The sequence below is a fragment of the Camelus bactrianus genome, chromosome 16, assembly GCF_048773025.1.
Source record: "Camelus bactrianus isolate YW-2024 breed Bactrian camel chromosome 16, ASM4877302v1, whole genome shotgun sequence".
Lineage (NCBI taxonomy): Eukaryota > Metazoa > Chordata > Mammalia > Artiodactyla > Camelidae > Camelus > Camelus bactrianus.
In genome coordinates, this window is record NC_133554.1 from 32,548,623 (window position 1) to 32,575,006 (window position 26,384).

A 26,384-nucleotide genomic window follows, 5' to 3' on the forward strand; every position below is an offset into this window, starting at 1 on the left:
GCTAAATCTGAGAGGGGTGACTGGGAAGAGACTATTAACATTTTTTCAACAATTACAGTATACTGGGCATTCTGCTCTGTATTTTATCACACCAACCCTTTATGACAGTGCTCTTCAAACTGCCAGTCATGATCAAGAAAAGGAAGAAAGGAAAGGAGGAACGAGGGAGGGAGGGAAGAATAAGATATGACAGGATAGAAAATATCGGTGCACTTCGCGTAGGAAGGGTAAATACTGTTCTCCAAAACTTCACTCTCATGGGAGTATATGTGTACTGGGTCAGCATGCAAATGTATTTCTTATCGTGGGGTTAAGATTAAAAAAAAAAACAAAACAAAAAAAACCAAACCACTGCTGCTCTAAGGTGTAGGTGTGATTAGCTTCATTTTACAGATACAGATGAAGACATAAGGCGCGTGGAGTTTCGGTACCCTGCCTCTCTGTAAGTAGGCTGTGTGTAAGTTTCGAACCCAGGCTGGTCTGAAACCAGAGCGGATTCCTTCTCACTAATGCCAGGCAGCCTTCTCAAGTTACGCATCCGTAGAAAAGGTAAACCTATCCAGGTAGCGACTGCCAAGTCTTGTACTCACAGCACCTTATTCAAGGAGGAAAGTGGGGCACAAACCATGTCAGTCCACCCGAGGCTCTGGTTAGAATTCATATTCCACGCGTGCCCTAGACACGAGGGGCAGCCCGGGTAATCTACTTTTAGAGAGCTTCAGGTGATTCTGATGCCCACGTTAGGCGGTCGCTGCAGTAACGAGGTGAGGATTAAGAGGGGGTTTGAACTGAGACGGTGAGAATAATCCTCTCTCCGAAGTGTCACGTAGCCCCAACTATTGTGTCCGACGCCAATGCCTCGCAGTACAAAGTCGCCTGAGGGCTCACTTCCCTCTCCAGAATCGATGAAAGGCGAGGGACTAAATAAAAAAACTGGTGGCTTTCCACTCACCAGGCACTGGCTTTAGTGGCCGAAGAGCAGAAGGACCCCGCTACACAGGGGCGACACAGGATTGAGGCGCAAAGTAGGTGCTATTTATAGGGCATTTTTCGGCCTCACCCTGAGGACTTCTGATTGGCTTTAGGGCAGATCTATCACTCATCTTCTGGGTTAGAGGTGGGTGGAAGGTCAACCACGACCAATACAAAACCAGTCCTCAGCTAAGTCCCTCCCCATCTAGCTTCCTGCTGCTGTCCATCAACCACCTTGTGGGCGGGACTTTACCTCCCCCCAGTTGGCTGGCGAACATGTCGTTCACTCTACACTAGGCTTCCGGTTGGTGCTCTCTACCGTCCATCAGTGACATTTCACGGGTCTATTGGCCAAACCAACGTCGCTCTAGATGCTTCTCTTTGATTGGTTAGTAGTGCTGTCGGTCCCCAATGTACCGAACTCTTATTGGTGAATGCTGCCGTCGCTCGGGCGGTGGCGGGCTCCGGGATTGGCGGGCGCTAGGCGGGCGGTGTCAGGCTCTCGGTGGCGGCGGAGGCGGCGGAGGCCAGGGAGGAAGATGTCGTAATGAGCGGTGGGTCCTGGCCGCTGCCGGCGGGGTCTTCCCGGCTCTCAAGGGTCGGGAAGACTGGCAGAGGCCGCAGGGAGGGGGAGCCGGGGCTGGGGGTTCCCCCTTGGGGCCGGGCCTGGCGCCGGGGCCCGGCTCCGGGAGGGGCGGGGAGGGAGGATTCCCGCCCGGAGGAGGAGCGGGGCTGGCCAGCCAGGCGGAGGCACCCGGAAGGGGGCGTTCGACTCCCCGCCCCCTCGGAGCCCGCTGGGCGGGAGAGCGGCGCTTCCGGGGGCTGGCGAGAGAAGCGGGCACCCGTGGCGGGCCTGGCACCCCCTCTGCCCGGTCGCTGGCCTGGAGACGTTGCTTGTGTCTGCTCTGAGGAGGCGGTCGACGCCCTTTGCGCTTGCCCTGTGTTCGGGGGACCCTCTTTCACTTAAACTCTAGGTGCCCACAGCGATTCAGGACTCTCCCGAGTGCAGAAGGGGGTGGGGGAATGCTTGAAATTCCAACGGCGCCAACCACATGGGCACTGCTGGGCGTGGAAGCCAACCTAATTACCAATGTATCCCAATCGAGGGATGGTGTCAGGACTCGAGGGCACTCCCTAGGCAGATGGCCTCTCGCCTTAGACTGCGGGCAGAAACCTTTTAATATTTCCACTTGCATCCTTGAACCTCCAGCTAGATATCTCCAAGCTCTTAGCATGTGAGACGTTTAAGAACTTGTTGACAAAGCTTCAGGCCTGTTGCCTGACATCCTGGGGAGCGGGGCGGACTGCTGACTCCCCAAGGCCAGGAGCAAACCTAAGGGATGACAGAAGAAATAAAACAAAATGGATACTACTTCCTTCTTCCACCCCATCTCCAAACCCCATTGCTGACTTACGGTTCTCAGCCTCCTATCCGTGCTTCTTGGCTTAGGTTCCTGGTGGCTTTCTAATTTTAGATGAAAAGGAACTGTGTCTTCTCCTCTGGGCAATTGAGAAACCTGTCCTCACTGCATTCCTTGGTTTTGATTCCAGTGTTACTGTCATGTTTAATTGTTTCTTAATTAGCTTAATCCAGAGGGACTCAATCTGGCTTTTCTCAGTGTACATTCTCCCGAAGTTTTTTTCTTCTTCTGAGGTTACTTCTTGCTCATTTGTTATTTTCTTAAAGAAAGGGAGGGAACAGTCTATAAATCTGCTCTAAGCAATGAATTGGTCCATGGTCCCGCATTACACAGGTTTCATTGCAGATAGAAGGGTGATGACTGTTGCAAGGTACACTGATATGCGCGGTCTAAAACTTGCATGCTGTACCCAGAAGGCATTAAGTATCACAGTGAAGGGCTAAGTGTTGAGTTGGTATTTTGGATAAGATTTTTAGGGCTAGAAAGTTTAGGGTATTGGCCACCTCACAGAGAAGCTTTGAAGGGGATGATGGTAGATTCCATACCATAGGAGTAATTTTGAATGGTAATACAAGGAAACCCATTGTCTGCAATAACGAATGTAACTGCAGTGTCTTATTTTGTTTTAAATTCTTGTGTGCAACGAAGGGGGCCAATCTGTCAGACAACCTATTAGTTGGGCTGATGATGTCAGTGTTCCAGTGGCCTCTAATAGGCATTAATACCTATTGGAAATGGATTCTTATTGGCTGGGGTGGTTGGTAAGTTTTCTAATTCTGGTTCTTCCACTTGGTTTTACAGAGGTTTAACCTCTTTGTTTAAAATCAGCAACAATGGGGGAAAAAAGCTAGTCTGACAATTAGGAACCCCCTAAGCTAGGCTGCTAAAGACAGTCTTTTTGCCAAGGAGACTCAAGTAGAATTAGTTCATCTTCAGAGTGTCATCTGCTCAGCATAGAGAACTAACTCCAGGAAAAAGCAATTGGCATCACTATTGACAGCACATAAAGTGGCAGGCTCTTTTCTCTCAGATTCTATGAAGTTTGGGTCTCTGGAGGCCTGTCAGAGAAGAGAAGAAGCTTTAAGAAGATTCTGACAAATGTCTGGCTAAAGGAGCCTTACGGCATAACAGCAGAGAGGGCAGCTCATTTTGATATCTTGGTCTTGAACTTCCTAGTTCTTGTGTTGGTTAATAGCAGCCTTTTGGAGAAGTTGCAGGGTCTATTGTAGCCTAAACAGTTCTTTGCCATAGTTATGTGATAAGTCCTAAGCTTGCTTTAAGCAAGTATTGCCCAATCAGGGCCTTTTTGAAGACATCCTAAGCTTGTTGCAGCTAACTAGTAGACTCTGGTATTGGCTTGGGTTCAGCAACTTCCTAGACCTTGCTTGCCTCCATTTCTATGATGAAATGTAGCCTGTTCTTCTAAGACTCATCTTCACACCCTCTATTCTCTGTATACACACAAATCAGACGCCTTGCTGCCAAAGATCGAAAAACGGGAGTTATTTTGGAGGAGATGGGCAATGGTCACAGAATGAAAGGTGCAGAGGAACACTGCTTTAAAGGGTTGTGCAGAGCATCAGAAAATGCAGAGCTGCGAGCACGTCTTAAGTTTAAATGATTACATTGTCCAAACTGAAAGCTTGTAGGCTGCAGACCCAGAGCAAAATCTATTTGGAGAAGCTCCAATACTTTCTTATTAGTTTATTGGATGATAAGTTTGGAATGTCCCTTTGAGCAGCTTGACTGGATTTGTGAACTTCTTCCCAGGAAGTTCTAAAACCAGGACACTTGGCCTCCGTGCTGCACCAAACCAAGGTGGGCTGAGAAATGGATATCAGTATGGGATGCACTTGTTGATGTTTTTGCTTTTTCATTTTTGCTTTGCTTTTGTTTGTAGCCATATACAACTCCTCGTGTGACTTCTAGACTTGTTGAAGGAAGGGGAAAAAGCTTTCTTTTTCTTTCTTTCTTCATAGGACCAGCACTTAGATCTGTATATTTCTGAAACATAGTTGAAAGTCTCTTTCCGTCTTAAGAACTACTTCCTCCCGATGATCAGATTTTTTTTTTTTTTTTTTTTTTTTTTGGCTAGCAGCATTATCTTAGGAGACCTCAGGGTGGGGAGGTCTCACTTTGCTATCAGTTATCTGAGAGCTGGGCGGAAAGATGAATCAAGTGGGTAAAAACATGGGGCATTACTAACTCAAGGGCACTGTCAGCTTGAGTAGGAAAGAAAATAGAGATTGCTCTTGTGGAGATGCTCCCAGGTGGTACTGGTGGATTTGTTCCAGTTGACAGGATTCGGAAATGGAAAACTGATTTTTCTACTGCCTCATTCGAGGCTGAGAAGAGAGCCCAGGAGCACACTGAGGCAGTGCTTGCAGGTCTAGGAAGCTCTCTTTCCGGGTGCTCTGAGGCATGGAGCGTAGAGGATTGCTTCTCACCAAGATGGGCTTCAAGCTGGCATGCTCAGGAGCAGAGAAGTGTAAAAAGCCCAGTTTTGATGCTTCTCAGTTTACCCTGTGAGCAGCACCGAGCAGTGTTGAGATGTCGACACTGTGTCAGGAAGAGCATGCTTGCAGACCCAACTCTTGGAATTCTTCCTTTGGCCATCTCATTTCCCTGAGCTGTATGTAGTTTGTTTCAACGTCAGAAATGCATGCTGTCCCTAGCCAGAAGCGCCACCACGCTGAGATGGCAGTTTGGCCCTGTGCCGTGACTGAGGCTGTTGGGTGGCGTCTTTCGCCTCCGCCATGCAGTGAAAGTGGCTCAGGAACCAGCAGGCACTGGCCTGCACGCTTCCAAATGTCCTCTTTCTACAGCTTCCTCTTTGGGCTGTTTGTTACTTCTTCTAGGGGACTTGGTGGAATCACAAAGCTGCCTTTCAGAGGGTGTAAGTAGGGAATAAGAGACAGCAGGCGCGGCTGTGTGATTGGATGTGGAATATTTCTGCCCCTGGCCAGTGTCTAACTGGAAGTCTTCTCAGATTAGCCTCAAAACAGGCCAAAACATTTCCCAGCCAGCGAGAAAGTAAATGGTGAGCCAGCCTTCCCTTCCCAGGGGAAATGAAGTCACCACTCATTTCAGAACCAATCGTAGCCTCGTAACCCTGGATGAATGTGCAGAATGACTCACAAATAAATGTGCCAAAGCGGAGAAAGCGTGTGTTTGTACATAATGATGTTCTTTAAGGAAGAGAGAGTGTGTCTTGGTTTCTTTTTTCCTCCTGTTTTCCACAGAATTCTGAGGCCCAGTATTTTCTGTACTGTTTCGGGGACTGCTTCTGTCAGAGTGAAGAGGTTTCACATCATCCCCTGCTGCCCTGTGTCCCCACTCACTTCTCCAGAGTCCCTTCCGGTACAATAGGATGAAACTAGCAGATGACACAGTCACGTTTTCGGGAACCAGATTTGGGATGGAGACAGAGAAGAGCTATTCAGATAGCAGGTATCCCCATTGTCTTAAAGCACCCGGAGAAGGACTTCTCCCCAGGACATGTTAATCAAAAGAAGTGTCGAAGTGTGGCGCCCCATGTGTGGTGATGAGATGTGTGCTTTGAGATTTTTGTTCGGGAGAAAGATTGGACTGGACCGTGCTGGCCCCCACACAGGCTCTTGTCCCCACGTGAGGTGACTGGCAGGGTTGAGTTCCATCTGGGACTGGATTGGCTGAGCTGACCTGGTGAGTGGATCCCAGCCCAGTGGCAGGATATTGCAAATCTGCAGGCTTTCTCTTTTGGTTCTTAAACTCCATTTAGGCTCCCTGGCTCTGCAGCCTCCAGGATTCATTCATTTATCCATTCAACAAGTATTTATGAAGCACCTACTTTGTGCCAGGTTGGGGAGTGGGGTACATCAGTAGGTAAGGCAGAGAAAGGTCCCTGCCTTTAGGAAGCTTTCATCTTAGTGGAAAACAGTAAATAAGTAACTAGTAGATATCAGGCAATGAGAAGTGCTAGGGAGAAAAACCTAATAGAGGATAGGGAGAATGGGAGGGGTGGGTTTGTATAGGGTGGTCGTCAGGGAAGGGAGTTTGGGTAAAACCCTGAAGGAGGGGAGGGATTGAGCTATTCTCAGTCTGGGGTAGGGAGCCTGGGGTTGAGGGTGAGAACTCAGGCAGAGAGAACAGTAAGTGTAAAGCCTGGGAGAGGGGCCACACCTGGCTTATTCAGGCACAGCAGGGAGGCAGTGTGGCTGAAGCAGTGAGTGAGGGAGAGTAATAGGGGATATGTCAGAGAGGTTACACTTATGTGTCACAGTGTGGATTTTAGCTCTTACTTTGAACGGGAAATGGTTGTATTGGGGGGCTCTGGGCAGAGGAGTAACATGATTTCATTTAAGTTTGATGAATCTCCCTCTGAATGAGTGTGAGAATAGACCAGCCAGGAGGCTTTCACAGTTATCCAGGCTAGAGATGACAGTGACCTGACTCTAGGTGAGAACAGGAAGTGGTTGTGAAAGCAGATTCTGAATATATTTTGAAGGTAGAGCCGAAAATGTTTGCTGACAAGTGTAGAGTGGAAAAAAGAAGAGTCAAGGGTGACTCCCAAGGTCTTAGGGTTGAGGATGGAGTTCCATTCATTGCAGTGGGGAATTCTGAAGGAGGCACAGAATTAGGGAGATATCAGGAGCTCTGTTTGGGGCTTGGTAGATTTGAGTTGCTTATTAATACACCCAAGTGGAGATGTTAGTAGGGAGTCAGAGATACAAGTCTGAAGATATGAGTTTGGGAGTCATCATTATATGGAATATATATATATATATATAATTGATTTCTAACGCTATGAGATTGGACGAAATCCCCCAGCAAAAAGGTGTAGACAGAAGAAAAATAAGTCTCAGCTGAGCCCTGGGGCAGCCCAACCATTTAGAATTTGAGAGGAGAAAAGGACCCAGCAAAGGAGTCTTAGAAGAAGCAGCCAGAGGGGTAGGAGGCCCACCTGGAAGCCAAGAGAAGAAAGTGTTTCAAGGAGGAAGAGGCGCCAACTGTAGATCAGCACAGAAGCTGAGGTCTGAGACTTAACCTTCGACTTGGCAACAGGGCGGTCACTAGTGGTGGGAGCAGTTTTTGTGGTGTGGATGGGAGGGTGCCACCTGGTTGGAGCAGGTTCAAGAAAGACTGGCAGAAAAGAAACGAGGGACAGCAAGTATGGGTGACTCTTGCAAGGAGTTCTGCTTGAAAAAGAGAGAAATAATGAATGTTAGCTGATGAAGGGAATTTTAACTTCCTGATGAAATTGTGGACACAAATGAGGTCATGGGCCAAGGCGGGGGTCGAAGTTGGGAGGAGGGAAGACTGGATGGCTCAGTCACATGTCTGGGTGGAGACAAGATCTCCCTTCTTTACCAGCCTTCCTCTTTTGGCCTGGGGCATTCGCCACGCCCAGAACTCTTCTTTCATGAAAGTCAATGAAATTCCTCTTACTGTTATATGGTTATTAGGATGATTGGCAAGTTGCTTCTCAGAAATGCTCAGAGCAATTTGGAGTCTTTCTAGCTGCTTTCTGCATCCAAGCCCATTTGTCAACTCCCTTTGAGGTACATGTTTGTTCTCTAGAACTAGCTGTGGCTTGCTTTTCCCTTACCAGCTCTGAATTCTTTCAGGCTAGGCAACTGGAAAAGCCTGGGCTTAGAAACTGTTTCACTGGCTTCAGGCCCAACTGAACTGACCAAAATAGCCAGCAGAAGGACTGTTTGTGTGGAGTGAAATTCCTCTAGAAGAAACACCATAGCAGACGGCCAAGAAAGCCATAGCCAGGATGGTAGGAACCAGGAGGCAAAAAAAGCCCAGCCCAAGACCTGGCTGTGGAGTTTGAGCCAAGTTCCTTCCCAGAGCCCACTGTTGTGATGTTTCTTTGGATCCCTTCTCTCTCATCCCCTTTGTCTCAAGAGTAATATTCTCAAGTGAAAGACCAGTGCAACAGCCAATAGTCTGATGGCCAGGGCTCTGGGGTCCCATCTGAGGCCTCTTCCTGTTATGTGGTGCTCCCTGAGTCAGCCCACGGAAAGACCCCTAGGACAGAGACGTACTCCCTGCCCTGTCAAGGGAGCCATGGGGCACGTACACTGGCACATAGCAGGGACACTTGCCCCCGACTTGTGGGGCGGGCAGGAGGGAAGAGATCAGGAAGGGCTTTCTCTGAGTAAATGAGTTTTAAATGAGCTCTGGAGAAGGACCAGAGTTGGCTAGACAAATGGGAGAGAGTCTGCTTAGGCTCCAAGTGAGAGAGAACGCTTTGTGGTCTGTGGAAGGGCAGAGGGTAAAGTGGGAGAGGTGGGGGGAGGGGCAGATGGTTTTGGTCTTTATCAGGCTGTCTTAAGCTCTTCTGGAAGCTGTTGAAGGATTTAATCAAGGGAATAGCTGGGTGGGACTTACGTTTTAAAAGATTCTAAAGACCAAATAGTGTAGGCTGGGAAGCCATTTTGAAGGCTTTGGGCAGTATTTCAGGCTGAGCCGAAGGTGGTTAACACTAGCTTAAGGCAAATGCAGAGCAATGAGTATTCTGGAAAGAGGTTTGTATTTAGGAGGTAGAATCATGAGAGGACTTGATGATTGAATGGGGGCGAGGATGGCACTCAAGTTTCCTTATGATTGGACATACCAAAAGAGAGCCTGGTTTAACCACAAATATTCATTATTCATTCAACCTGCAGGCACTGAAGTGTCGCTGTGCTATGCATTAGGCTTGGGGTAGCAGTTCAGCAATGAAAATGGACCTGGGCCACCCTTCCAGTATGAGTATGGAAGAGAGACATTAAGCCCATGATTATTTAATGGGTGGTGAGTTCAGAGGAGTTAACCTCATCTCAGGGGGCCTGGACAGCCTCTCTGAGGACATGACATACCTGTTACATAATGGGCTCTCAGCAGATTCTGCTGGAAAGAAACAAAGCTGAGACCAGCAAGGTGAGTAGATGTTAACTAGTGGAGAGAGAAGAAGGGGCTCTAAGCAAAAAAAAGGGCAGCGGCAGAGATGGAAGCTCTTAATGGATGTGGAAGGAGGCCCATGGTGGCTGGGGATGAGAAAGCCAGGGAGAGAATGGGCAAAGGGGACAGCTGAGCGTTGGAAGTTCTGCGGCCAGCCCAAGTGGAAGGCCCACAGAGGACTGGAGCTACTGCTCTGCCACTTAGAGCCCGGGGCCTTCAGGCCAGATACAGACCTGGGAGTCAGCCTGTGGAAGGTACCTGAAGCCCTGTGAGTGGGCACACTCAGGGAACGGGTATTGGGTGAGAAAGGTGATGCTGAGGAACAGCAGTATTGAAGGGGTGGCAAAAGAGAAGCCCAAAAAGGGATGAGGGGGCCAGAGAGGTCAGAGAAAATCCATGGGGGTTTGGAGGAGGAGGGGCTGGTCAAAGGGCCAAGAACTGCTGAAGACGGTCTGTTGGGTTTAACAAGGAGGAGGTCCTTGGAGACCAGGACAAGCACAGTGTCAGCAGAGACTGGGATGAAAGTCCAAGTGAGCACATGAGAAAGTGCTAGCAGCTTTTCTACTAGTTTGGCCTGGGAGGGAGGAGGAGTAGGCTGTATGTAGCTGGAGGGCGGAGGTGGAGATGAAAGAACCATATGTACAGTGAGAGTCTGGACCCTCAGGGGATGCTTTTCCGCTGGTTTGGGGATTAAACTGGCTTCCAGTATGGGGAAAAGGAAAGTCAGGAGTGGTCCCATCAGGCAGTGGACACCCCCTCACCCATGTCTAGAAGCCTTGTTTGATAGCCTTGGAAATTTTCCTGGGAGCCTAAGAGAGCTACTATTGCATGTATAGTAAATTAGCATAAAACTTCACCAGCCAAGGGACTGTTGGGAAAGTTTTAGCCAACCCAAATTAATGAAAAGTCTGAATAATAGAACTCTGAAGGAAATGCAGTCTTTTCTTCCAAGGATATGCAGTGACCCCACTTACTGATGTTGCTAAATGTAGGTTTCAATGAGCAGATTATAAACTGCTGTTAAAAGCAAATGGTACAATTAAAACAGTGGCAGTGGTATTAAACAGTTATCTAACTATGCCGAAGCATCCCTTTGCAGTCTTCATACACTGTTCAACCTCGCTTTGAATAGTGTGAAGGAAAGCACAATTTATGTCCAAATTACACATTTTAAATATCAGGCTCCAAATTAATAAGGTTCTAAAGTACCTTTGAAACACCATCGCAGTTTTCATTTCCAAACACCATCTGGAACTGCTTCTCTTTTCCCTTTCATGGTTAATCCCGGGATATCATTCTGCAATGGCAGGGAGATTATTCTCTGTTTTGGTTGCCCAGGTCCACAGCTCAGGGGCCACAAAGCTGTAAGTGTCTTTAGGAGAGATATTTACAAACATTGGTTTGAGGTCTAGAGTATTTCAAGGGCCGGCTGAGGAGGAAAAGGAAACCAACTGAGATCGTGCGAGGTGGTGTGAGTGGAGTGCCAGCCGTCCACGGCTTGCATCAGGGGGTACTCTGCTGTAACTTCTTAACTGGAGAGTCACTCAGAGCCCAGCCTGGTCTCCAGACAGTCCAGGGTGATAATGAGAGCAGAGTGAGAGAGGGAGATGGGAAAGGAAGGTGAGTAAGCACTGGGTCAGTTTTCATTTTGTTTGCACTCTGTCCTGTTCTGGTGTCCTCCCATTTCATAACTGAGATGTCTAAGGGAGAGTCATCCACCATTTTTAGCTAAGCCAACCTGAGCCCAGGGGAGCCTCCTGGGAGAGCCCCTGCCTTCCCTTCCAGCCCTGTCAGCAGCTAACTCCTCTGGGGGTTTTATCAGCAGCATGGCTTGAGAATTATAAAAATCTCACAGATCATCTAGTCCAACTTCCCACCCTATCTAGACATCCTGTCTCTGACAGAGACACACATCCCACCTCTGGCTAAGTGATTCCAGAGAAGGGAGAACATTACCTCAGGAGGTAACTGATTCCATCTTTTGAAAGTTCTCCCTTCTAATAAACTGAAATCTGCCTTCTTGAAATTTCCACCCTGATATCTTGGTTCTACCCATTGAGCCCACAAGGGGAGTTAATACCCTGGTGGGTATCGCTGCTCTGGTTCCGGGTCACAGCATGGCTGCTCTCCTCTGAACAAGCTGCAGTTGAAAATCCTCCTTTCAAAATGCCCCTCAGGACGGAACCTGACACTCCAGATGGGGCCCAAGTGCCGAGCAGACTAGGACTATTATTTTCTTCTTCTCTGATTGAACTTTTGGAAATGCAGCCCAAGATTGCAGTAGCTTTTCTGGCAACCACATCTAGATTCTCTTGCTTCCCATTTAACTTTGAGTCAAAACCACTGGGGCTTTTTCACGTGAGAACCATTATTAAGCTCTGTCTTCCTGTCCTATATGCGTGTGATTTTTTTTTTTTTTTGCCTTAACCCAAGTGCAGTATTTACTCAATCTCAAAGTTTAAACACCATTTATTGATTACCCCCGTGTGCTCAGTGTTTTTTCATATTCCCGACGCCTCCCAGAATCCTGTAAGGATGACACTACCTCTGTTTTACAGATGGGGCAGTGAGGCTGGGAAAGGAATCCCCAGCCATCCCACGGTCTGAATTCTCATTGAGGTCTGGAGCCTCACGCTCTTAAGCCACTGCACATACTGGTTTTTTAAAGATCTCTTTGAACCCTGATACAGACATCCATTGTGTTTACAATCCTCAGTTTTGTGACATCCATAAATTTAACTTGCCTTCTAGGTCTTTTGCATGGTTTCCTAAACTTGGGTGGTGGATAGACTACTTTGAAGCCACGTTTTCCAGCCTCTGGGGCACAAAACCAATTTAGTGAGTCATAGCCGGCATTTAAAAAAAATGAAATAGAGTAGAAAAAAGGCCATTGCATGTAGCAAGGGCAAATTTTGTTTCAGGAAATTCTTATTACATGAGCACAGGACAGGGAAGTGTGTGTGAGTGCGTGTGCGCACACTGAGTCTTGATGTAAATTGTTTTTATAAGTGTGGTTCATGGTCCAAAGAGTTTAAACGCCACTGCTCTAAAGGGAAAATGTTTTTGAGTCAACTTAGATTGTTTTCATTATAAGGCTGCAACCGTGCTAAATGCACGTAAATCTGTTTATCAACTCATAGATCTAGTTCCTCTAAAATTAATTAAATATCTACAAAAAAGCCAGTAAAATTCTAGTCAGCATCATTCTAGGGGGACAGTGGTTGATTGATCCCAAATCACTGCTATCAGCATAAACCCAGCACAGACTTGACATCCGGGCCCCCATCTGGCTCCTTGAGTTCCGCACACCTACCCTGCAGTGCCTAGTGCCCAGCAACTTGATCCTCCCAGGCTTCTGAGGAGATGTCATCTCTCCCTTTGCACAGATGTATCATGAATTAGATATGCAGAATTAAGTTGTCTTAATTAGCCCACGTAGAGTGGTGCCACTTGGTACCAGAAGAGTTGTAAACATACACATAGGCCCAGAAATGTGCAAATCTTGGTTAAGCAAGTCACCCAGCGATCTTTAGTATATGTTCATTTTTAAAAAGATGATCATCACAGTGAAAACACAAGAATAAAACATTCTGGCCAAGAAAGCAAGAGCCTCTGAGGAGAAGCCTGCAGACCCTGGTCCTGGGACTCACCCCTAGTATGAGACCCTGGTTGACCTCGCAGCAGCAAACTCGTCAGGACGGCCTGGATCTCAGCACTTAGGTGGAAGCATGTTCAGCTTAGCCCCCAAACCAGACTGCCATCCTGCCTGCACTTCTTTCCTTCCTTGTTCATAAGAACATTTCAGTCAGATGCCTTGTTGATACAAAATATGTAGTGTATACCATTCTCTTGATGTAGCCATCCAGAACCCCATAAAAAAGAAACAGATTTGTTCAGCATGACTTGTTTTTGGCAACCCCATGCTTATTTCTTGTGATCACTGCCTCCTTACCTCGCTAATTGTAGTGCCGTTCAGTCATTTTTTCTAGGATTTTGCTCAGGATCAGTGTCTGTAATAGTTCAGGATCTACCTATGTGATTTTGCCCAGAGCTCCCCTCTGGCTCCTCACACAGTTTGCAAGTGTGCCTACAAAGTGTCTTCCCACTCCCGAGTGCAATTTCTGTGGCCTTAGGGCCTGGAAACCATTTAAGGCATTGGTGAGCACCTGTCCTGGGCTGCAGGTCCCCCTTTACCTTTTCTTTACTTTTTCCCATTTAAGAATCATTCTCCCGAATAGATAAACAAGATTATACTGTATAGCACAGGGAAATATGTACAAGATCTTGTGGTAGCTCACAGCGGAAAAAAATGCAACAATGAGTATATGTGTGTTCATGTATAACTGAAAAATTGTGCTCTACACTGGAAATTGACACATTGTAAAATGACTATAATTCAATAAAAAAAAGTTAAAAAAAAAAAAAAAAGAATCATTCTCCCAAAGAGAGAAGCCAGAGACCAGCCAAAATGTGGGTGGTTCCACCTTCTCCCTGACCTCTGTCTATCCTCTTCTCTCCAGATGCCCATCAGGGGCTCCATGCCTGAGCCACTGCCTCTTTGAGTCTCTGAATAATATCCTTCTTGTTTCTGTACTTCCTGAAACCTACTTTCCAAAGGTCTAAGATACAAGTCTGACTCTCTGCTGGCGGTCTTTTTCTTAGTAATTTATAAAGTATAACATGGCTTAGATTCTTTCCCCCCAAATTCTCCTGATTTCCATTTTACTTATCTTGTATTCTTTTAGATCAGACTTAAGTTCAGAGTAGAGATTCCCTTCATTACTTCCTCAACGTTCTTTATTTTCCTTTATTTAAAACAAAAGTACAATAAGAGTGTATTCACTGTGGGCAAAATGAGAAAATACAGAAAAACAAGGGGGAAAAAGTGAAGCAAAAATCTACCGCCAGGAGATTATGGCTTTTTGCATTTTAGCTTTTTTTTTTTTTAAGACTTTATCCTGCTATATTCATATATAGAAATATATGTACATTTAAGCAAAAATGGGATTTATTATATTTTCATTCTTCTCATTATATTCAGTTATTAGCTGTCCTAGTCTCGGTGATACCTGTGGGGTCATGCATCTTGTCATGTGTAAAACTGTAAATTCATTTAAAGCAATTACCCATATGCTATATAGAGATTGACACACGGGCCATTGCGCCTTTGTGGTGAAGGCTGAGTAGAGAGCACTCAAGACTTTTGCATGGAGTGGGGGTGTCCTCCTTGCCAGGGATTCTAGCCCAGTGATGCTTCTCTCCCAGGCTGGCTTGGCATCTGGCTACAGCAGGAGTGAGCAGGAAGCCTGGGTCAGAGCTACAGGATTAGCTGGGGGCTCCCCCACTCACCGTACAGTCTAGCTAGGGAGAGTCAGCAGTGCCCACCAGAGAGGGCTCCATTAGGTGGCACAGCTTGGTGACTGCTACTCTATACAGTTTTAGTATAGTCTCACTGTTCTCCTAGACTTTATGATGGCTGGAGGGGACAGTCCAGTGGAGATAGGACCAGCTGTCCTTGTAGACCTTGATGGCTGAGTCTGCGGAGAGAAGAAGGTCGTCTACTGAAAAAGTTGTAGGGTAGCTAACCTTGAGTGGGGAAGTGTAGGGAAAGGTTATTAACCTCTCTTGGGGAAGCAGCAGCAAATAGAGGCAAAAAGGAAATCTGAGGCAAAAGGACTTGGGCTCCTTTGGTTCTTTTCGGGCATCATGGGTCTTACTCCATCTCTTTTCTTCCAGCAGATCCACAGACCAGCATGGCTGCCACTGCCGCTGTCAGTCCCAGTGACTACCTTCAGCCTGCCGCCTCCACCACCCAGGCGAGTAGGCAGTGTGTTCTGAGGGTTGGGGGCTGCATCGGCCTGGAAGGGCTCACTGCAGCTGACATTAACCCACAACTGAAACTGTCCTGGCTCACTCTGACTACACAGAGGAGGGTTCAGTTTTCCACTTTTTCTGAACTAAAAAATGAAGGGCCATTTACCTAAAGGGCCACAGTTGGGTCAGGGGGAAAAGCAGGATGAAACTCAAGGGCCCTTCCACTAGACCCTGCTGGCCATAAAAGGAAAACAGAGGCTGTGACCCCACAGACCAGAGGCTCTTTCCTTGTAACTTGGAAAGAGCAGCCCTCCCGAGTCAAAAAAGTCACGTCCCAAGCACTGGAAAACACTTTTCCAGAGAGCTTATTCCTCCTGTTCCCCTCCCTTTCTCTGTCCCTCCCTCCCTTCCTCAGTGCTTCCTCAGTTGATGTTGTGGGCTACCGGAGCTCCGTCTACGAGCTGAAAATGATTCCACATCCCCTTTAGAAACAAGGCTGGTGGTCAGCTCAGGCTGTTAGTTCACCCTGTCAGAGGGTGCTTCTGGGGAGTTCCTTCCTGAGAAAGACATTTCCCACCCTTTCCCCCTTAATTACTCAGTGGAGAAACCAGCGGGGAAGGAGAGACAGGGGCCACTGCAGGGAGAGGATGCTGGCTCCCTGCCTGCCAGGTGAGGAGGAGCCTGCCAAGAGGAGAGGCTCCCAAAGGGCGGGGGTGCTGGGCAGCAGGCCCTCACGTCTCACTCTGCATCTCCGCTTGGTGTTTTGCAGGACTCCCAGCCATCTCCCTTAGCCCTGCTTGCCGCAACATGTAGCAAAATTGGCCCTCCAGCTGTTGAAGCTGCAGTGACGCCTCCTGCTCCCCCCCAGCCCACACCACGGAAGCTCGTCCCTATTAAACCCGCCCCTCTCCCTCTCAGTCCCGGCAAGAATAGCTTTGGAATCTTGTCCTCCAAAGGAAACATACTTCAGATTCAGGGGTCACAACTGAGTGCGTCTTATCCCGGGGGGCAGCTGGTGTTCGCTATCCAGAATCCCACCATGATCAACAAGGGGTCCCGAGCGAATGCCAGCATCCAGTACCAGGCGGTCCCTCAGATTCAGGCCAGCAGTTCCCAGACCATCCAGGTACAGCCCAATCTCACCAACCAGATCCAGATCATCCCTGGCACCAACCAAGCCATCATCACCCCCTCACCATCCAGTCACAAGCCTGTCCCCATCAAGCCAGCCCCTGTCCAGAAGTCGAGTACGACCACCACCCCTGTGCAGAGCGGGGCCAATGTGGTAAAGCTGACAGGTGGGGGTGGCAACGTGACACTTACTCTGCCTGTCAACAACCTCGTGAACACCAGCGACACCGGGGCCCCCACTCAGCTCCTTGCGGAGAGCCCCCCTGCCCCACTGTCCAAGACTAACAAGAAAGCCAGGAAGAAGAGTCTTCCTGCCTCCCAGCCCCCCGTGGCTGTGGCTGAGCAGGTGGAGACGGTGCTGATCGAGACCACTGCGGACAACATCATCCAGGCGGGAAACAACCTGCTCATTGTTCAGAGCCCCGGTGGGGGCCAGCCAGCCGTGGTCCAGCAGGTCCAGGTGGTGCCCCCCAAGGCCGAGCAGCAGCAGGTGGTGCAGATCCCCCAGCAGGCCCTGCGGGTAGTGCAGGCGGCGTCCGCCACGCTACCCACCGTCCCCCAGAAGCCCTCCCAGAACTTTCAGATCCAGGCTGCCGAGCCGTCGCCTACTCAGGTAACGCGCGCACCCTCCGCACGCGCCTCCCTCTCCTCCTCAGCTCTGCCGCTCCCTTCCCCTCAGCTTGCTTTCCTCAATGATGCTGGTGCATCTCCCAGTCTGACCTGAGTGTTGGGAGTCAGTCGTTTGCAGTGGTCAGTGTCCTTTGGAGTGGGTAGTAAATGGCCATTTCTGCCAATTCAAAAGTGGGGTACCACTTATCTTTAGAAATCAGATGCAGCATACCTGTATGCCTATATTTTAGAAACCTCTACGGGAGACTTTTAGTGGGGCCATAGGTAGGGGGTGGATATATACTTTTTAATAATAAAGTTTATTTTTTATTCTAGAATTACATACCCAGAATGGTAGCAGGAATGAAAAAATTCCAGTCAGAACCATAGAATTTGATGTAAAGTAAGAAAATTAATGAGAAAAATGCTGATCGTTGTTAATGACAAGAAAAAAAACAGGAAGTAGCATTCTAGCTGTATAGCAGGAACACTTAGGCGAGATTCATCTGGGAAGCTAACTTTAACAAGAACTTCCTATTTTTGGCATTTATTAAGGTGCTGTAATACTCAGATTCATTTGGCTCTGCAAGGCAGGTTTTAGGCTTTGTGTGAGCCTAGTAAAGGCCGGAGATTGGGCCCATGCTGCAGAGGGAGAGCCTGGAACTCAGAGGAGTTGTCAAACATCCAGATCCCATAGAGCACAAATGACAAGAGCCAGGATCCAACTCAGATTTCTGGCCTCTACTTTTTCTCTTATTCCACCCAGGCTCATTGTGTCTTACATGTGGAAGGGGCCACAACTAAAATTGTACAAGGATTTTTTTTTAATACTAAAAAACAGCTCCTGCCACGGGGGAATTTATAATCCAGGTGTCTGTAGAGAGAACCGAGGCATCAGAGTGAGTGACAGCAGGGAGCTGTGCAGTCTTCTGGCAGAAGTGCCCTTGAATTTGAGCTGTGGACGTGGACAGTCATGCACGAGAAAATCTGAGGCCTGCCCTCAAATGCCTCCTTCCTCTGGCATATTACGTACCGCCAACTGATTTTCCATGAATCCTTTAATTTGTTACAACATGTGTGAGGTTCCCTTATCAGACCTACCTTAATGGTACAGGACTGAGGTGATACCCACTTAGGTGCCACATCCTCCTCAGTGCCTCCTGTCCCTTCTTTGATGTCCCAGGTCTTGAAACTGATGGAGGCAGGGCTTAAAATCAGGTCTTCCTAAGGAAATAATCAGACATACATAGAAAGATTTAGCAACATTATTTTTTAATGATATCCTGAGGTGCAGTCTATTATCTAACTAAAACCCTATTAGCTGTAGATCTAGGCTGTTTCCAGTCTTACCATTAAATCCTAAAAGCGGCTCAAAGGATATACACATTTTAAAAATGTATTATACTCTGTACCAGAGAGACTGGCAATCCACAGCCCTGAGGTCAAATCTGGCCCCCTATCTGTTTTTGTAAATAAAGTGTAATTGGAACACAGAAATGCCCATTTATGCGGCTTTTGGACCACAAGGCAGAGGCCTCAGGACCCACATAGCCTAAGACATTTTCTATCTGCTCTTTACTGAAAAAGTGTGTTGACCCCTGTTCTATATTGTGAAAAGAAAATGTTCTAGTAACAGAAACTTCAGATACGCAGAAAATAGCAACGATTTGCAAAAGTGGCATGTATCTGAAAACTGGGGATGAGATGCGTATTTATTAAGAGATAACACAGCCCTAAATAATCCAGGGATTAAAAATAACCCCAATCAAAATCACAGCAGGATTTTTTTTTAAACAAGTAACTTTTTTCCCCTGCATCATTTGAGTGTAAGTTGCCACCATGCCCCCAATTTTTTTGAATGTTTTATAGAAAGTGTGTAATTCTTACATGCAAGGAGGACATTCTGCATAACACTGCAACCATCAAACAGAGGAAATTAGCCAAGAAGCATATAACGTCTAATTCAGAGACCCCATTCAGTTCTCACACTCGCCCCAGTAATTCCTTTGTGGCAAAAGGATCTCATCCAGTGTCATGCATTGCACTTACTTGTCACACCTCCTTAGTCTGTTTTGACCTGGAATAGTTCCTGAGTCTTCACTTGAAGTTCATGACCTTGACACTTAGAATGCTACCTGCCTTTGTAGAAAGTTCCTCAATTTAACTTTGTGTGGTGTTTCCTCATGGCTGCATGCAAGTTGTACAATTTTTTTTGCAGAAATATCACAGAAGTGATGCTGTGTTCTCACTGCATCCTAAAAGGGGGTGCGTGATTTTGACTTGTCTCATTACTGGTGATGATTAAAGTGATATTTGGCGGATTTCTGCCCCATAAAGTTACTTTTTTCTCTTTGTAATGGATTAGTATTTTGTAGGGAGATATTTTCTGTGTAAATAACTCATTCTGTTGCTGAAAGATCAGCCCCGTCCCTGACAAGCCAAATAACCCAGACACAAGGTCTTGGAGCTTAGAAGAAAAGAGGCAATTTTATTGCTTTGCCGGGCAAAGGGGACTCCCAGCAGACTAGTGCCTTCAAAACTGTGAATCCACCTTGGGGATGGGGTGGAGGGGGTTTATATAGCCATAACTCAAACAATAAAGCATTGATAACAAGCAACAGAATCATTTTCTCATCAGAAGACTTAGAATGGCGACATGATGCCTCCAGGCGACCGATTCTATAGAGGCCAGCGATTAGATCTCTTTATCTCTTTAAGCACTCAAGGTGTGGTCTTCTTGGTAATTCAGGCTATTTTGTAAGGTTAAAGTCCTGTGACCTTCTCCCTGGAGATTGACTCAGAGACCAAGCATGATTATAGTTTTTGATTACTGGAATAAAGTAGAAACAGTAAGATCAATAGCTTTAGTTTTAACAATGGGCCTGGAACTGTGAGTAGCAACCGGTCAGTCAGGTCAGTTGACTATTTTAAGGGCAAGCATAGGAATAAGCAATCTGTTAGCCTAAGTGCTGCCATTTTATTAATCCTCCTTCAATTCCTCATCAGACTTTTACCTACTTGTTTTACTATCTTTTACTGTGATAGAAATTTTTTAAATTAATTTTTTATTTTAGAGTAAGTTTATATTTACAGAAAAGTTGCAAAGGTAGTACAGAGGGTCTTACACCTCTCACTTGGGTTCCCCACCCTGCGCCACCTTGTTAGACATCTTGTATTACTGGGGTTCATGTGTCCCTAAGAAACTGACATTGGTACATTACTGTTCTCTAAACTCCAGACTTGATTGGATGTCACCAGTTTTCTATTCATGTCCTCTTTCTGTTCCCAGATCTGGTCCAAATACCTCATTGCAGTCAGTGGGCATGTCTCCCCAGGTCCCTCTGGTCGGATAGCTTCTCAGTCTTTGTTTTCCATGATCTTGACAGTGTAGAGACACATTGGTCAGGTATCCTATAAAATATCCTCCAGTCTGGGATTTTGGGTTTTGGAAAGACTACCACAGAGGTGAAATGTCCCTTCACGTCGCATTATACGAGGGGCACATGATGTCCACACAACATCCCTGGTGATGTAACGTCCCTGATGTTAACTGTCATCACTTGGTTAAGGTGGTGTTTGGCAAGTTTCTTCATTTATCAAGTTGTTACTTTTCCCTTTCTTGATTCTTTGGAAGCAAGTTGCTAAGTCTCCCATCTTCAGGGGTGGGAGTGGGAGCAAGAATTAAGCTCTGTATCCTGGAAGGGAAAGCATCTACATAATATTTTTTGGAAATCTTCTATAAGGAAGATTTGCTTCTTCTCCATTTATTTATTTATTCGATCACTTATTTATATCAGAAGGGACTCATGTATATTTATTTTATACTCAGGGTTACAATCCAATACTGTGTTATTTATTTTGTTGCTCACGTTGTTCCAGCTTTGGCCACTTGAGCTTTCAGGTTGGCTCTTGTACCCCTTTTGACACATTCCCATCTCTCTCTTTTTTTTTTTTTTTTTATCAGCTTTATTGAGTTATTCACATACCATGAAATTTACCCTTTTAAAGTGCACAGCATAGTGAGTGGGCTTTAGCATATTCACAGAGTTATGCAACCATCACCACTATCTAATTTTAGAACATTTTCATCCCTCAAAAAGACCCCTTTAGTGGTCATTGCTCATTTCACCCTCACCTCAACCCCTGGCAACCACGAATCCATTTTCCATCTCTATAGATTTGCCTAATCTGGACATTTCGTGTAAATGGGTGATCTTTCGCAGTTGGCTTCTTTCACTTAGTATACTGTTTTCTAGGTTCATCCATGCTGTGACATGTGTCAGTCTCTGGCTCTAACATGCATATTTTTAAGGCTTTGGATACATACTCCCAGACGTCTCTCAAGCAAGCCTAGACCACTTCACACCCTGATGTGACAACATGCCCCTCTTTCTCTGCTTTCTCACCAACAAAGAGCATTATATTTTATTTTTCCATCGTTGCCAGTCTGAATTTTGAGTTCTAAAGGCTGTTTTCATTTGTTTGACGAGCATTCACAGTGTATCTTCTGTGAGGTCATCATATAGCTTCCTTCTAATTCTTCAATTCGGAGATTTGGCATTATATTTTACCATGCTAAGTAAATTAAGTGTTTTGTTTCCAATCAACAGTCAACATTTGTCGGTTTAGTACAGGGACGCCATCACCCCTTTTTGTTGAGCGTAGGTTTGGGCTAGTTGGAGAAGACTTGGGTGGACGAGAGGCACTCCCACTTCTCACCTGGGCATCGAGGTGACACTGCATTGAAGGGTGGCGGAGCCAGGTCTCTCCAGAAGCACTGACTTTTCCTCTCTCAACCCTCCCAGGTCTACATCCGTACGCCTTCAGGTGAGGTACAAACGGTCCTTGTCCAGGACAGCCCCCCAGTGACAGCTGCAACCACCTCTACCACCACCTGTAGCAGCCCTGCGTCCCGTGCTGCCCATCTGAGTGGGACCGGCAAAAAGCACTCGGCCGCGATTCTCCGGAAAGAGCGTCCCCTGCCAAAGATTGCACCTGCTGGGAGCATCATCAGCCTGAACGCAGCTCAGCTGGCAGCGGCGGCCCAGGCCATGCAGACCATCAACATCAATGGTGTCCAGGTCCAGGGCGTCCCTGTCACCATCACCAACACTGGCGGTGAGGGAAGGCCCCTGGGCCAGGGCGTGGGCAGTGTGCTTGTGCACCCCGGACAAGGGAACTGCGGGCCAGCCTGGGATTCCGAGTTACAACAGTGAGGCTATGCCCGACGGCTGCCTGGTCCTTTCCAGCTTAAAAGCATGTCCACTTAGCCCTTGCAGTAGCCCCGTGAGATAGTTTAAGACACGTGTTGACCTTACCTATACTCAGGAAAATTCTCCAACTAACATATAATTCAGAATAGTTTGGTGCAGACCAAAGATGAGTCTGTTTTTTCATCTGTAAAGGGGGTGACAGTTCCTATTTCACGGGGTTAGGAAGGTTACATGTGTTAATACATTTAAGCTCTCTAAGATGGTGCCTGGCACATAGCAAGTTCTCAAAAATATTAGCTACTATGATTTTCATCCTTACCACATGCAGAAAGGAAGAAGGGAGTCAGGCTCCCTCCTCTGCCCCTTTGGGCTTCCTCGCTCTGGACTGTGCCCTCCTCCTCCCCACAGGGCAGCAGCAGCTGACGGTACAGAATGTTTCTGGGAACAACCTGACCATCAGTGGGCTGAGCCCCACCCAGATCCAGCTGCAGATGGAACAGGCCCTGGCTGGAGAGGCCCAGCCTGGGGAGAAGCGGCGCCGTATGGCCTGCACATGTCCCAACTGCAAGGATGGGGACAAGAGGTAAATCGAGGAGAAGGGCCAGGTGGCCAACCTGGCATATGCCCTGTGCCCCAGGCACTGCCTGGGACAGAGAGGGGACAAGGTAGCGGCTCCGTGCCACCTGGCCTCCTCCCCCTTCTGGTGCTCTCTGACCTCACCCCACATCCTCTCTCCATCCTGTTGTGCCCCCTCTTCTGCCTCCTCGCTCTCTCTGCTTCCCATTCCCTCCACCCACCCTCAACCCAACTCCCAGGTCCGGAGAGCAGGGCAAGAAGAAGCATGTGTGCCACATCCCCGACTGCGGCAAGACTTTCCGTAAGACGTCCCTGCTGCGGGCTCACGTGCGCCTGCACACCGGCGAGCGGCCCTTTGTCTGCAACTGGTTCTTCTGTGGGAAGAGGTTCACGCGGAGTGACGAACTCCAGCGGCACGCCCGCACCCACACAGGTCTGCTCCCCCCACCCTGCCGCACCCTGCAGCACCCTCTGGCCCACATGGGCCTGCTCCTCACTCCCACCCCTACCCACGTCTGCACCCACCCGGGTCTGCTCCCGGCCTCTCCGCCACCCCCACTCCACTGTCTCAGGACATTGATTCTTGGCCCTGCCAGTGAACTGTCTCCCTGAGCAAGAGCTATAGACTGTCTTCTTGGGGTGCAGAATTACCCAGGAAATTCTCTCAGGCCATTCCTTTATTGCATTCCTTTACTGCTCCCAAAGTGAGCTCGCTTGCATGGCCCAGCCTTGATGACTTCTGCCATCGCCACAGTTATTTACGTAACAAACCCTGCCAATTGTGTGCCAGGCACTGTGCTACACGTTTTACCAATTAACTCATTTAATCCTCATAACGATTCTCTGGGAAGGGTACTCTGATTATGCTCATTTTACAGAGGCATGGAGGGGGCCAGGTCACACAGCTAGTGACTGGTGGCACTGGGTGCAACCCAGGCCCTCTGGCTCCCAAGTTCACATACTTAATCACTGTCCCACATTGCCTTTCCTACTATTATTTACCAAATGATTTTCCATAAATCATTTCACTGTTTTTACTCATTTATGTCCAATACAGTATTATTTTTGACATCACAGGCTTGAGATCATAGTTTAATGCTTTAATGTACTAGCAAATAAACACAAAACTATAAAATAGAAAAATCTCCCTCTATCTACCACCTGAGATTGTCTTGGCCTCTCCAGTGGCCCATGGCACATGCTGTGGGAACTGCTCTGCTATGGCCAGTGCCCCCAGTGAGCAGACCCCTATCCTGGGGACACAAGACCCAGAGCTCCGGCTCAGGCCAGTATGGCGGGGCAGGTCATGTCCACTCCCTGCCGGCTAAAGAGTGAAAAGAGCAGCTGACCTGGCCCCGTGGGTGTGGTTCGGGCTAAGTTAGTTCTCAGGCTGGCAGGTGCGATGGGGAGGACGTTGAGTCAGAGGGACAAAGATCAGAAGAAGCAGGCGAAAGCCTACACCAGAAGCGCCCCGGGTGCAGGGACAGGAGTGCGGCGTGTGGCGGGGGGCAAGGGATGGACGGAGTGGGCTGGAAGGTGCTGTGGGGGGTTTGCAGGGGTGGGAATGGAGAAAGGTTCAGATCAGTAGACCATGGGGAGCAGTCGTGTGAGCAGATGACATGGCCTCACGGGTGCCCCTCACACACGTGCCTCCTTTTTCGGGGCTGGTACAGTCTGGGCTCGTGGGCTGTAGGAGTGACGGGCATCTCCTCTTCCCAGGGGACAAACGCTTCGAGTGTGCCCAGTGTCAGAAGCGATTCATGAGGAGTGACCACCTCACCAAGCATTACAAGACACACCTGGTCACGAAGAACTTGTAAGGCCAACTGAGGTGGGAGGCCCCGCAGGTGCAGACCCACGCCTGTGTCCTGCCTGGGCCCCTAGCAGAAAGGAGGCCCACGGCTGCCATGGGCCCACCCTTGGCCCCCCTCCTGTTCTGCGACTGTCCCCACAGGAAGGGGCTCTGCTGCCCCACACTCTCCTCCTTCTGAAGCCCCTTGGCTCCGCCCTGGCCCCCCCTCTCACCACAAGCTCCCGGCCTGCCCAGACCGCGGACACTGGCCGTGCCCAATGAGACGTTCTAAACCAGGACGAGTGGGAACCCTTATTTCCAAAGGAAAAACATGAATTTCACTCCGTCGAGGAGCAAAGTGAGCCCCCCCTCAACTCCCCTCTCCCAACACTGCCGGAGTCGCATCGTGCCATGCCCCTCCCTCCCCTGCACCTCCCTGGCCCCACCAGCCACTGCGGCAGCCCCTGTACCCAGGGCCCCGCTGGCATCCAGCCCCACCTCCGGAGAGGCTCCAGAGGCCGCCTCTACTCCACATGCCCAGCCCCGCCAGCTCTCCTCCAGCACATTCCAACTTTCTATTGAAAAAGGAAAGCTACCCACGGACTCCCTGATTTCCCCCTTTTTCTATGGAGAACGTTGCCTTATACTCTACTTCCGATGATGAACACTGTGTATTGTGTGTGCTTTAAAGAAGTTTTATTTAATTGCTCCCTTCTTTCTGTCCTTTGTTACTCACCTCCCCCATGCCTGCTTTCATTTTAGGGTTTTGGGGGGCAATGATGAGCATATGAATTTTTTTCTCACTCAGCAGTTCTCTTTTCTAAGTGACATAGCATTTCAACTCAGATCTGGATTCAGATAAAACATCTTCCCATCCTGAACCTCGTCCCTCTCCCCCTCATCTCCCCCACCCCAGCCAGCCCAAGCTCTACTTGTGTACAGTGTATATTGTATAATAGACAATTGTGTCTACTACATGTTTAAAAACATATTGCTTGTTATTTTTGAGGCTTTTAAATTAAACAAAAATCCAACTTTATTTTTAGTTGTAACTGCTTGAGGTATGTTTTATGAATTAAGTGACAGATTTGTTATCCTTTATTAACGATGTACTTTGTTGGTCAGCGCTGGGCTGACAAAAATTTTTTCTTGCTAATAAATCTAGTTGCCTGAGGCAAAGTCTGCAACATAGCAGTGCAGCTTCCTTTTGTCTTTTCCCTTGAAGAGCCCAGAGACGGGACTCCAGAGGAGGGAGCCCTGGTCTCTTGGAGCAACCCACACTTGCCCTCCTGACCTTGGCAAATCTAGGCTACAGCCTGAAAGGGCCTCAGCCGCACGGACCTCATGGCATTGGCACAGGCCCCCAGAGCACCTGAGTGGGACCTCAGAGGGCAGGGCCAGGGTGTTCCTGCTTTGTTCTTCTCTAAGCCAGTTTTGCCCAGATCAAAGCAGGCATACTCTGCCCATAGACTCAAGTCAACAGCAGTGCCTTCATTACCGGCAAGTGAATTCCTCCATTCAACTCTCCAACCCCTGGAGGAGGGCTTAGGCCTTATAGCTTGTTAGTAAGATGCTTGGGAGAGAAATCCAAAGGGATCTCGCCTCAGTCACTTCCAGAGGGGTAAAGAGTCTGGAGAAATCACAATTCCCCAAGATCCCTGTACAAGGTGGAGGGCCAGGCTGGAACCCAACCCTGCTCAAGAGAGAACCCTGGCCACAGATGGTTTTTCTTCTCTCCCCTCACCCCAGCACCCCAGGGAGGGTAGCTGGCTGATTGTGGTTTTAGCAAGTGCTGCAGATTTGAAATTTTGGTAGGGATATTTTGAGGGGCAGAGCTATTAGGAGGTCAGGGGTTGTGATGTTACGTAGGTTGAGGTTAGAGCTAGCTCAGTACCTATATTTAAGCCTAGCAGGGGCCTGACAAGC

At 48.1% G+C, this 26,384-nt stretch overlaps 1 protein-coding gene across 2 annotated transcripts; it reads left to right on the forward strand.

Annotated features, from left to right (window-relative positions):
- Positions 1-1,441: 1,441 nt before the first annotated feature.
- SP2 (Sp2 transcription factor) lies at positions 1,442-25,645 on the forward strand. Of its 2 annotated transcripts, none has more exons than XM_010960522.3 (7): positions 1,442-1,526; positions 15,063-15,139; positions 15,907-16,881; positions 21,683-21,995; positions 22,499-22,673; positions 22,906-23,099; positions 24,386-25,645. In XM_010960522.3, the coding sequence occupies exons 1-7, from the start codon at positions 1,520-1,522 to the stop codon at positions 24,484-24,486; spliced, it is 1,842 nt and encodes a 613-aa protein (XP_010958824.1). In that variant the 5' UTR covers positions 1,442-1,519; the 3' UTR covers positions 24,487-25,645. The 2 variants fall into 2 exon arrangements, with proteins under 2 accessions (XP_010958824.1, XP_010958822.1); XM_010960520.3 differs by having other exon boundaries at positions 1,450-1,526; positions 15,060-15,139.
- The last annotated feature ends 739 nt before the right edge of the window (positions 25,646-26,384 follow it).

What these genes read in the sequence shown, in the direction of transcription:
- SP2 (XM_010960520.3), top strand. An exon ending in CACCATCACCAACACTGGCG is followed by an intron (nt 21,996 to 22,498) that starts GTGAGGGAAGGC and finishes TCCTCCCCACAG; the next exon opens with GGCAGCAGCAGCTGACGGTA. An exon ending in GCACGCCCGCACCCACACAG is followed by an intron (nt 23,100 to 24,385) that starts GTCTGCTCCCCC and finishes TCCTCTTCCCAG; the next exon opens with GGGACAAACGCTTCGAGTGT.